Source organism: Coffea arabica, chromosome 5c, assembly GCF_036785885.1.
Source record: "Coffea arabica cultivar ET-39 chromosome 5c, Coffea Arabica ET-39 HiFi, whole genome shotgun sequence".
Taxonomy (NCBI): domain Eukaryota; kingdom Viridiplantae; phylum Streptophyta; class Magnoliopsida; order Gentianales; family Rubiaceae; genus Coffea; species Coffea arabica.
In genome coordinates, this window is record NC_092319.1 from 45437906 (window position 1) to 45450165 (window position 12260).

Consider the following 12260-nt stretch of genomic DNA (forward strand, 5'->3'; position numbering starts at 1 on the left):
AGCGTGACCGAGGAGGTAGACAAGGCTGGGAGTTAACTACCAGGCCACAAAGACAAGAAGCAGACAGCATCGTCCGTTGTAACCGCAACAAGCGTTGCCACCGATCACATCATTAAGTCCCAATCCGAAAATCGCACCTGGGAAAGCACGACACCGCCATTTGCCCATTCCCAGTTCCCATCTCGCTTTATTATTGGACAGTACCGAACATGATCACGACTGGTTACGCACTAAACAAATCCAACATATCCGAAAACTCCGTCATAATTCATCACCCCAGCCAAGCTGTTATGGACCATGAACAGCTGACAAACAAACCCCCTCTTGATTGAATCGATATTAGATTAGCATTTCTTGTTATAATGCTACTATATTCTTCACAGCACAAATGCTACGCTTTCGATTATTAAGTTTCTTTCCATCTCCAATCTCATCATCATCATCTCCAGTTTATAAGCCTCATACGCGGAACCGTTTTCTTTTCTTGAATAAGCTAAGCTCGCAAATGGGTTCTTACACAACGGCGTCTGAGTCTCAATTATCAGGCTCAAAGAAGCTTCTTTTCCGGCAGCTGTTTGAGAAGGATTCTTCTACTTACACCTATCTCCTTGCAGATGCTTCTCACCCTGATAAACCTGCCCTGGTATAAATATTGCTTCTCTTTTCACTTTAGAACTATTTTTTAATACTTATTGTTTGATTTCTGAAATTGTTCGTGTGGCTTTCGGATTGTTTCAAATTAAGGGTAGTGATGAATTAAGTTACTGTACTTTGCAAGATGGGTTTTTTTGGGAAAAGATTTTGTCAATAAGCTCTGTTTTTGTGTTTGAAATCTTGTGCTTTATAGTTTGAATAGTTTTCAAATTAGTAGTATAAATTTGGGAAATGCGAGTGTTAGGTTGGGCTTTTTGGAATTTTTGGTGTGACACATTCATATGGTGGACCACTAAGTGTTTGAAAGAGTGTAAGGTCATGAGAAAAAAAGTTTAGAATCATTAAATGGTTTTGCAATAAAAGTGGAAAGAGACTGAGTTATTTTAATACTATTATAGATGAAGATCATAAGACTGATCTCGTGAAATGAGAACTGAAACAAGTTCGGTTCCGTGTCATGAAAGGTCCGGACTTGTCTGGCCATGGAGGCCAAACAATGCTCCGAGCTCAGGTTTTCCTGATTGTAACTGATGGTTTTCATATTGTACTTTCTAGTTCCAATTATATTCAAGTTTTGCCCTGATACCTTAGACAGGAGAGATGTACCATCCTGCGGTTATTGTAGCAAGATTGGCTTTTAAACCGATTTGTGTAATGCGATTCATGTACGTGTTTAAATTGTGGTTATGATGCTTCAGACGTCTCTCCCATGGAGAATAATACGTCTATTAGTTGATTTTCTTTGTTGTTTTAAGATTTGAAGGGTATGTTGATTTGAATACTCCAAGTGCAGTTGGTTGACCCAGTAGATAAAACAGCAGAAAGGGATCTATCTCTTGTCAAAGAACTTGGTTTGAAGCTTATCTATGCTATCAACACTCATGTACATGCTGATCATGTTACCAGCACTGGCTTGATCAAGGTAGGCCTTGTATACCTTTTGGACTGACCCTTTTCATGGTTCATTTTGTAATGCTTAACTGGCACTCATCAAAATAACACTAGGAGGACAAAGATACTGTGTTCACTAGATGGCTATCTGCCATCATAAAGTAGATTTTATCACCATTTCAATTGACTATGGTTTACTTGTTTTCTATACTGTAGAGTAAGGTTCCAGGGGTAAAATCTATCATATCTAAAGCAAGCAATGCACAAGCTGATCTTCTAATTGAACCTGGTGACAAAGTCTATTTTGGTGATCTGTTTCTTGAGGTATGTAGAACACATTTATTCAGTTCTGTCTCATGTCTTACATTGTTAGACATAATGCAAGTACTGCTGCTTAACTGGTTTCTTGTTAAAGTTAGTTGACTCATAATACCTCATGAAGGATTTAACCACTGCATATAGCCTTGATTCCTGAATTATGGTTTGAGCATGTACTACTTTTCATGAAAATGCAACTATTCTTAATTTCATTCACTGTGTGATGGTCAACATTTTAGTAATTTCAATACACTTGAGCCTTCTGATCTCATTATAGCTTATACTAGGTCTTAGGAAAAAAAAAGAAAAAAGAAAAGAACTTTTTGGAGCATTTCTTTTTAAGAGTAAGAATATATTCTATAGCCTATTATTATGCTAAATTAACCAGTAAGTAACGTTTGGAGTAACAAAATGATCAGAAAATGGAGTTCCTTGTTTCAGGAGTGAGGATGTTTGAAGTAAAATTTATGGTAAGAAACAAAACTGAGATGTTATAAGGAAAAACTGTAGTTATCATATTCATTGTAGACATTTTGTTTTTTACTGGTGTCTTTATGAAATGTAAATGGAAAAAGGATTATCCATTTAAAACTGTCAACCATGACAGATAATCATTTAAGCAAGATGAATCCTTGGTTTTGTGATGTGACGTTTTGCAAGAGTGAGCTGTGCAATCATGTGAACGAACAACCTACTGTTGCCTGCCAAAATAGTAAATAGTTGCTATTATGAACTTGTGTTGAATGTTAAGAACATATGAGGTACCTATGGTGTCAAAGTGATGTTCTTGATTTGCATTTATTTTGTTAGTAATCATCGTGTGTTGCACTTTTGCAAGGGTTTAATGAGGGAGATATTATCTGATTTAGTCTATGATAGGTAAACTTACAAGCGTATGAAACTAGGATTTAATTACTTTCTTCAGTTTGGTGGCTAGACTTTGTAATTATGCCTATCAGAGCTGCCTCAACAGCTGGTGTCTGGATGGCAGGTTCGTGCTACACCAGGTCATACATTAGGTTGTGTGACATATGTTACTGGGGATGGGCCTGATCAACCTCAACCAAGAATGGCTTTCACCGGTGATGCTCTATTGATTCGTGGATGTGGTAGGACAGATTTTCAGGTACAGCTTCTTAGCAAGGACGTGTAGATTTATATTTCCTTGACTGTGTCAAACACACTTTTTCTTCCGTAACTCAGAAAAAATTTCCCTTTTGAAGAATATTTTATTTATGATATTTTTTATAGAGCACTAAACACCAGAACTAGGGCAGTGCAGTAAACTATATGTGGATGTTGTGGTTTCAAGCTCAGAAATCCATTTTGTTGTTGAATTTAAGTTGCACACTAAGATCAGAGAATTCAGTTTTCTACTTCAGAGAATCAATTCTGACATTGGCATCTATATTTCCTTTCAGGGTGGAAGTTCCGAGACTTTATACAAATCAGTACATACACAGGCAAGGACTGCAATTATTTCTTGCATATGGGAGTGCTTAAGAGCTTATGGTAGCACTAGGAAGTGAAAAATATTGGTGTCTTTTGTCTTCTCCTTGCTCTAAGCTATGTTTTTCTTCTTACCTCTGTCATCTTGTTGGCATAGATCTTCACGCTGCCAAAAGATACATTGGTGTATCCTGCTCACGACTATAAGGGATTCACAGTAAGAAAAGAATCATTAATATTCTTTGTTCTCACTATACAAACAAATTGCTTATGTATAGTCATTTTTCTTTTCCAGGTTAGTACTGTGGGAGAGGAGATGAAGTATAATCCTCGCTTGACCAAGGATGAGGTAGTTTCCAGTTTCTGTTGATTACGGTTCATTGCCTTGAATGTCCACTTATGCGCAAAACTCTGAGTTGCTTGTTCTCAGAGACAGTATCTTGCCAAAGAAATGTGGTATTGAATAAAAAACCTGGTTTTTGTTTGGTTAAGATCTTTATACGTGACAGGGATTTTAGGTGATATAGTTGACCTGAAATGTATACATGTCGTCCACTATGCATTAGGAGTCATCCAGAGCACTCTTCCGCGACTAAAAAGTCTGGAGAAATAATCCTACAGCGTCTTGCTTAAGCATGATCAATGTCATGAATTAATCACAGATCATTTCTTTTTTTCTTTTCTGCACTTGTTCCCTGTGCCGTGAATGTCTGTCTGACTATGGTTCTAACTGTGCGTATGCTTATGCAGGCCGGATTCAAAGGCATCATGGAGAGTAAGTGATACTTCTCAGTACTAGGAATGAATACATATTCTGCACATTTGACTGAAATGAAAATATCATTATTTTTCATCTAATGACAGATCTGAACTTGCCATACCCAAAGATGATGGACGTAGCAGTCCCTGCAAACGTGCTTTGTGGATTGCAAGATGTGGAATCCAAAGCCAATTAAAGTTTTTGGCGAGCATATTACCATTCCCTCGGAGGACTTTCTCATCCAAGTGCAGGATTTCACATGTGAATAAGGAAGAGTGAAAACATCTCTGCTACTCGGCTGCATGCCAACCAATGTGTCGCCTGAAGCATCCTTGAAAGTGGTGTATAATAATATTACGCAATAATAGGTCCATGATTTTACTGGAAAATGGGGTGGAATACGCAAAAAACACATCTAACATGCTTGTGCTTAAACTTTTGGCAAAGGGGTCTGTGAATTCCTGAATAATACTACTGGAAAACAACTGATTGGAAACAACTGATTTTCTTGCTGCACCACTTTAGAGGTAAAACGTCCTGCCTCCTTGAAGAATGAAACAACAGTTGTTGAGGATAAGTTGGACAAGGGACAAAGTTCAAAGAAGCTTCCAGGAAATTACTTCTAGTACACCATAGGATTTTTAGTCCATTAGTGTAGCACGAAAGCTCTTTTAACTCTTCATCTGATAATGCCAAAGATAATCATATCAGGATCAAGAACGCAAATCCAGCGAGAATCGTGTGAGCTGGGATGCCAAGGTCCTCGTCAGACGTCAACCGCACCCGAGCATGAGTTCGCATGATGCATATATATATATATATATATATATATATATATATATATATATATATATATATATATATATGTATATATGTGTGTGTGTGTGTGTGTGTGTGTGTGTGTGTGTGAAACGTTCTTGACCCAGAAAAGAAAAAAAATATAAAAAAAAATAAATCTAGATCGTGAATACTTGAACTATGATCAGATCTTGCCCAGCTGGCTAATGCAGACTGATCAAATATAATCATACATATTTAGCATGACGACAACTGCCAAGCTATTTGGAAACATGTTCTCAGTAGCAGCAAGTCAACTTGTGTTACTGAAGCCTCAGTCTTTAGGATTAGTTTCATGAATGCACTTGGTCCTACAACCAAATACTCTTAATCCCCAATTGCCATGCTCTTAACCCGCATTGGTTAACAACTTAATCAACGATTTAAACCGTGCCATCATGACCTCATAGGAGGATGTTATGATTCTTCTTCATTTATATTAACAATTTTCATATGTATCTGATCTGATATTTGATTAAAAGTGCAGGACTCATATTTTCATTATAGTTTATTTACATGTAGAGAAAATGCTTAGATACAAGTCTCAGAATTCTTTTACTTCTTCTCCAATTTTTCTGTACTTTTTCTCTTCTTCTCAGAAGGCCTTTCTCTTTAGGAGAGAGACCCTATTTTTAATTTATTTTTTCTAATAAATTCTCTTCTACAATTTCTTAATGAGAGTTCTCTATCTCTCCTAAAGGTTACTACTGAATTTTTTTTTTTTTTTGGTTATTTTTGTAGGAGCTCCTAGTTAGATTTTGGTGCATTTTTCTTCTTATTTGTTGTTTGATTTGAATTTTATTTTAGATCTGACAAGTAAAATTTCGCGATGGCAGTGCACAGGCTTATTCATATTTTTTCAAATATTTGTATCTATTAAATTGTAGATACGTTGTTATATCTAGTGTATGTCCATTGGTGTAGATTTCTATAATATTAATCAAATCGCACGATTTTTAGCAAAATAAATTTTGCTTTTTATAAAAAAAAAATGCTTAAATAGATGTACAAGCATAATAAAATTTGCTTTTTTATTAAAAAAAATGCTTAAATAGATGTACTATGGGGAGGTCCCACGGTACCCACTTGAGATCCTCGGTGACATATTTTCTATGCCAATCCAATGCCACCAATAATGTTGTGCCAAGTGTCATGTTATTATTTACATTTTAATTTTCTAATAATTTAATTTGGCTTGATTTAACACAAGGGTAAATAATAACATGACACTTGGCACAATACTATTGGTGGCATTGAATTGACATAGAAAACATGTCACCGAGGATCTCAAGTGCACAGTATCATGTGTATTCTTGTTACAGATGAGAATTGAGAGCGCTAAAGCTGATCAGGGACCTATTCCCATTACTGTTCCTTTACTCTTCAGGATCAGGGGCATGGACAAAGCCAGAGCTACCCCAACTAACAAAAGCCAAAAAGCCAAGTTCAATTATTGCACTTAATTTTGTTTTAATTTTCGACTTATACTTCCAATCAATCAAATTTCTTCATTCATTTACCTAGTCAAGGAAATATCCTTCTAGCCTAAGAAAAATGAGTGACGATGGGAAAGAGAGCTACCGCTCCCACCACCACCACCACATATCCCACCACCATGATGACGAAGAAAAACAAGAATCACCACCACCACCACCGCCACCACCACCCGAATATGGAACTTTCCAAGGAGTAGCCAACTACCCTCCTCAACCAGTGATCGGCTTCCCTCAGCCGGTCCCACCTCCAGGTGCCTCAGATCGACCATACTATGCTCATGGTTATCAGGCTGTCCCGGGTAAACTAATCTCTTCAAACACTGGAAGCCTCTTTCTTCTTTTTAAAAATTTTTCTTTTACTATATATTTTGAAAATACTTTCATTTCTAGAGCAGTAGATATGAGTTTTCCCAAGTCAGTTAATCAAGAAAAGCTAGAAGGAACTGAGAAAAGATCAAATTTTTATTTTTGTCTTTAAAGAAAATTAAGTGATTTACAAAGGAAAACAAAAATGAAATGATGATTTGAAGTGGGATTAATTATCCTTTTGTTTTCTTTTTTTTTTTTTTGGTTAATTTGAGTCAAGTGGCAAATTTAGGCTTTATATTGTTTCCTTATGAGAACTGCATATTGCAGTGTATGCTACAGGATTTGAGTTGCATTTGTTCACAGCATGATTCCAATAACAATTCAATTTCTCTTATTAAATGATGCTGAAAATATGTTGTTCTTGTTTGTCCAAACTCCAAAGCATGCTTTTTAACTAGTTGTCGTAAATATAAGTTGAGAGATGGTGTATCAGATCATGTGTTAGTGATTTACATTACCACCCTGCTTTCATTATGCTGTATTTAGGACAGAGTAAAGGACAGTGCAACGCGTTAAAGGCTTTGTTTGGTTCCTTGTGAGATCTTTGGAGCCTTAAATGGAATTTCTACAAAGCATGATTCCACTTCCAATTCACATATGGGCGACCAAACACTGCCTTTCTGATTTGTGTCTGTATTGATATCTTTTATTTAACTGAGCCCGAGTCATTTTTACTGTGATGGGAAGGGTATAATGATATCAGGCTGTAAACCCTGTTGATTTAACTTTATGCTGTGATTACAAATTTTGTCTAGCTTGACCATTGTAATTTGGATAATCATTGCCATACCAGGACATACTGTTGCCGAGGGAACACCTGTAACAGGAAGACAGCGTCGTCTCCCTTGCTGTGGCATTGGCCTTGGCTGGTTCCTGTAAGTGGTTACTTTGTTAATGAATTTCAATGAGCCATCTTGTAATTTTATCTGCTGTTCTATAGGGTGTTCTCTCTCTCTCTCTCTATCTCTCTCTCTCTCTCTGGTTTCTTTTGGTCTTTATGAAATCTGAATTTCTATTCTAAGAAAAGGTGTGTCTGGTTTGTCTTTTTCCTTCCCAATGAATTGTTGATCATTCTGCTTGCATTAGCCAAGGCTTTTCAAGTTTTATTGGATTTTGAAGACAGGAAGAAGTTGAAATTATAGTTATGCTTTTCATCTTTATCCTTAATATTGCTTATTCTACCTCAGGTTTCCAACAGGGAAACCTTGAGAGAAATTGATTTTTATGAGTAGCTGTTGGAGCCTTAATTAGGAATAGACTGTAGTGCATAGGCTTTCCTCTGACAATTAGAACTATAGCTCTGAAGCATGATCTGTTTTATTCTGATAATGGAGAGGAAGGATGCTGAATAGGCTATCATGTAGTTACATCATTTTCGATATTATACAAAGCTATGTACAGCATATAAACATGTCCACTTACTGAGATAGCTACGGATAAGTTTGGCTTGCCGAAAACTTATCCATTTTCACAAGCTTGTTTTCTAGTAATGTTCTAGAATAGTACGATAACAAATCTACATGATACAGAAAGTGATGCTAGATTTGCTATTGAAGTTTTTATCGGAAACCTTTTAGTTGCAGACTACTATATCCTCAAAAGAACTGCTATGGTTATCAAGAATTGTTCTATTTGGATATCAATATTCTATATTGGCTATTGTCAAGTTAAACATGTTGCAAATGTGATGTAAGATGAAGAAAATGACTGAATATTAATATGTTATTTTGTTAAACATCTCTTTTACATGTAATAAAAGTTTGCGTAACACTTAGATTTTACAGTTTCTTTACATAATTCTGAGATGCATTGTTTTCCACAGGTTTATCATTGGGTTCTTTCTTGCTGCAATCCCCTGGTATTTTGCTGCATTCATCATACTCTGTGCAAAGGTTGATCCTCGAGAAAAGCCTGGATATATTACATGCACTGTTGCTGTAAGTAATCTTCAACTCTCTTTATAGTACTAAAGGGTGCAGCTGATTTTCCAACTGCCTTAATTTTCTGATCGTTGCTGCCTTATCAGGATGTCATTTTTTTTTCTTGTCAATGAACTATGAAAAATTCCTCTTCAATATGTTTGCAAAATATTCTGGAGTCCTTTTGCATTGGATATGCCTGTTTGATTATGAACTTGTTCGAAGCAAAAAAGAGTCCACTGTAGTATGTGATCCAAATAGTCCTTGTTTGCCTCGAAAGTCCTTCCTTTCAGATGGTGAGATTCGATATTTGTGCTGTATTTTAGCGAATTGGATGAACCACTGAAGTAGGAAGGACTCAAATTCACATTTTTCCCGTTTTTCAAGAAAAGGTTTCGTAGCCATAATTGACTTGAGACTGCAACCTGACTTGTAAATTCTTCAATCTCTTGTTGAGCCTAGCTCACTCAAGGCATTACGACATTGCAGTGAATATTTTCGAGCCAGTATAAACTCGAAGGATTAGCAGCATTGATGTGTTTTTAATCTTCTACAAAAGCCGATAGAGTCCCAATATGTTCCATATCTTCATAACCTGTAATTTTTTCCCATTCACAGGCCATTCTTGCTACTATTGCTATTATTGTTGGCGCGACGAAGAGGGACTGGTGAAAATCTCTTTCCAGAGGGTTGTACAGGTTCATTATGGGTGGATGTATATGCCTAAATCTACTTGTTATGAGTTTGCAAAGAAGATAATTTCTTTTTTATCCTTTGAATCCTCTTAAATCAGAAACCTAACGTAGTTGTGTACTATGTTGTGAGAGAAATCCATCTACGACATCGTTTGCTTCTTTTCGACCATGTTTGCGTAAAAATCACACATCTTGAGGCTTGCAATCAATAGTGAGTTTTTTTTTTTTTTTTTTTCTTTCTTTTTTTGCATCGGCGGTGTTAACATCTAGCATTTGAATTTAGGTTCATTTCGTATCCATTTAAGCCTGTCAGTATAAAAAATTTGTTACCTGACACTGCATAAAAAATTAATTCATGGATATTACTGGTAATCTTTGCAAAGACAGATTGGGCCTTCACCAGAACTTATATGTGTCTGGGCTATTTCTTCTAACTCGAGTCTCTACAGACAACTCTCTAACTAATTGCTGGATTATGGGCTAGTACTTTTCTGAGCCTAATCAAAACTGGTAGATGATATATGGTGGGCGACTCCCAAGGCCCGTGGCGGTTTCGGATTTGTGTTAACTGGATTAAGGGATTACTTTTTTTTTTTTTTTTACCCCTTTTCCTGGAGGGAAAGGGATGATTGTTTTCTTATATGAAAACAAACTAAAGACCGAAGGCCATTGATTCTTGAAAACTCTTGAGAATGGCAAGCCAAGGTTGTAGCCCGAAAAGACAGGCATGGGACCTAATAAGCGAGCTTCCAGATCCATTGTTATGCTCAATAGTCTCGTATCTTCCCACAAAAGAAGCGATTGCAACGAGCATACTATCCCGCAGATGGGAGATCCTTGTGGAAGTGTCTCACTCGCATTGATATTGGTTTCTGTCCCCGGTCATTGTCGGGAAAATCATACTCGGAAGAGATTGAAAAAGTGCTATTTTCGCAAGAGAACAGTTTCATCTCCGTTTTCCAGGTAGTCCTTAGCCGAGGAAACCCGACTCTGGAGGAGTCGGGAAGAACAAAATTGAATATCTGAAGGAAGAAAACAACGTGGAACAAATTTCACTTATTGGTAAAAGACTCGTTCGTACACTTGGACTAGAATTCACCCCAACAACGACGGATCCGGGGCTGGAACGGTTGTTAGAGCAACCGTTCCGGAAGGTGTAACACCATTTGCATATGGCGTAACATCATTTGTACAATGTGTAATAATAGAACAACAGCGAGTAACACTAGAACAACATTTTTGTAGATCCCACACGGCGTGAAAATCGAGTTACAAGGAGTGATCTGAATCGCACAAAATTTTTTGGCCTAATCATGGCCGTGAACCTTCCGGAAGAGACAACCGTTCCAGCCCCTCCTCCAACAACGACATGGCCTGCTAACTTCTTTCGCGGCAGAACTCTTCGTTTGGTAGAACTGACATATTTAGCGATTCGTGATGCATCTGCTTTTGAGGGTTGTATAAATCTGGAGACATTAATTCTCGTTTCTGTGAGCGTAGTGGATGGAGTTCTTGCTAAGATAATTTCCAATTGCATATTCTTGGAGAATTTGACCCTTATAGGTGCTAGGTACTAGAAAAAACTGGACATTCGTGATACAAGACTCAAATACTTGGAAGTCGGAAATTTGTGTCTAATAACCAAATTTGAGCTCCGCGCTGAAAGTTTGAGATAATTGTCTCAATAATGTCTCTTGTTCCGCCTTCATCTTTGAATGCTCAAACCTTGATGAATTTCAACTTTATTCCACAACAGGAAATCAAATTTCGAGGGTTTCATGTGTTCCCAAGGCTTCACATTTCCTAGAGAGGTTAAGCGGCATACGGGTGAGAACCCATCTCTTTGTCTCATTGAGTCTATGAATAGCATATTGCACGTATGGCCAAATTAATGTGCAAATACTAAGTATTGTTTGAGTATTCTAAAAGACTGTTAAATACTACAATTCGTGATTCTGTTTGCTTCCTGATTTCAGGGAACTATTAGCAATGCTCAGAAAGATCTAACAAGTTCAGACTCATACTTTTGCAACGTGAGGGCATTGCACACCAGTTTGGATCTAAGCAATCTGGATGACAATATCATACTTCGCCACTGCTTTTACGTTTGGACTAAGCTAGAACGACTGCATATATATTACCAATGAGGTTAGTCAATTTTCAACTCAATATTCTTGGGGCTGCTGTACATAAAGATTTTTAGCTAGTTGAGTTATTTTATTTCATATTAAGATTTTTGGCTAACTGAGTTGTGCATCAAGGTGCCCGTTTATGTTACGATATATTGAGCTGCCACAAAAAACAGAAACCTTGAAAATTTACTCAATTTTCCCTCACATATCTGCATATATATATGGACAGTTTAGTTTGATTTCGTAGTTATATAGAATTAATTTTGCCATTGTAATGTGTATTTTATGTATATAATGTCAGGTTGACAGAGACATAACCCCAGAGCATCAAAGCATCTTTCTTCCATATCCGGAGTTCTCTTTTGGGGAAGGACGTACACTTGCCAGATAGCATCACCCATCACCTCGAGGTTGTTGAGATAAAGGGTTTCAATGGAAAGGAAAGAGAAATGAGGCTTGCCACTCATCTGATAGAGAGTGCTACAAAATTGGACAAACTTGTGATCCAATTTGACAAAGTCTGTCCAAAAGTAATAGAAGAAGATGCCAAAAGAAAGCTATTATCGGTGCCAAAGGCTTCCATCAACGCTGCTATTGTCTTGAATCATGAGTAAGATCGATATTCAACTTGGCATTCAGGAGCTATTTTTGAGAGTGATGTCGATGTTCTCGCTCTCCCTCTAATAATTTCCAGCTGAAGAAGTCCTGTGCTTAGGATTGCTTTGATGTGTGATCAAGTT

The 12260-nt window shown here is 37.1% G+C and overlaps 2 protein-coding genes across 3 annotated transcripts; both read left to right on the plus strand.

Annotated features, from left to right (window-relative positions):
- The first annotated feature begins 244 nt into the window (after window positions 1–244).
- Window positions 245–4571, plus strand: LOC140007818 (persulfide dioxygenase ETHE1 homolog, mitochondrial-like). 2 transcript variants are annotated; one of them, XM_072051192.1, is made up of 9 exons: window positions 245–643; window positions 1448–1576; window positions 1762–1869; window positions 2855–2989; window positions 3285–3326; window positions 3470–3529; window positions 3608–3661; window positions 4063–4087; window positions 4177–4571. In XM_072051192.1, the coding sequence occupies exons 1-9, from the start codon at window positions 389–391 to the stop codon at window positions 4266–4268; spliced, it is 900 nt and encodes a 299-aa protein (XP_071907293.1). In that variant the 5' UTR covers window positions 245–388; the 3' UTR covers window positions 4269–4571. The 2 variants fall into 2 exon arrangements, with proteins under 2 accessions (XP_071907293.1, XP_071907294.1); XM_072051193.1 differs by lacking the exon at window positions 3470–3529 and having other exon boundaries at window positions 4177–4461.
- Window positions 4572–6269: 1698 nt separating this feature from the next.
- Window positions 6270–9557, plus strand: LOC113688041 (large ribosomal subunit protein eL20z). The gene is made up of 4 exons (XM_027205638.2): window positions 6270–6704; window positions 7568–7649; window positions 8597–8711; window positions 9312–9557. The coding sequence occupies exons 1-4, from the start codon at window positions 6464–6466 to the stop codon at window positions 9363–9365; spliced, it is 492 nt and encodes a 163-aa protein (XP_027061439.2). The 5' UTR covers window positions 6270–6463; the 3' UTR covers window positions 9366–9557.
- Window positions 9558–12260: the final 2703 nt, after the last annotated feature.

Coding starts and splice junctions, on each gene's coding strand:
- LOC140007818 (XM_072051192.1), top strand. CDS start 389: ATGCTACGCTTTCGATTATTAAGTTTCTTTCCATCTCCAATCTCATCA. Junction 1,577..1,761: donor CCAGCACTGGCTTGATCAAG/GTAGGCCTTGTA, acceptor TCTATACTGTAG/AGTAAGGTTCCAGGGGTAAA. Junction 1,870..2,854: donor TTGGTGATCTGTTTCTTGAG/GTATGTAGAACA, acceptor TCTGGATGGCAG/GTTCGTGCTACACCAGGTCA.
- LOC113688041 (XM_027205638.2), top strand. CDS start 6,464: ATGAGTGACGATGGGAAAGAGAGCTACCGCTCCCACCACCACCACCAC. Junction 7,650..8,596: donor ATTGGCCTTGGCTGGTTCCT/GTAAGTGGTTAC, acceptor TGTTTTCCACAG/GTTTATCATTGGGTTCTTTC. Junction 8,712..9,311: donor ATATTACATGCACTGTTGCT/GTAAGTAATCTT, acceptor TCCCATTCACAG/GCCATTCTTGCTACTATTGC.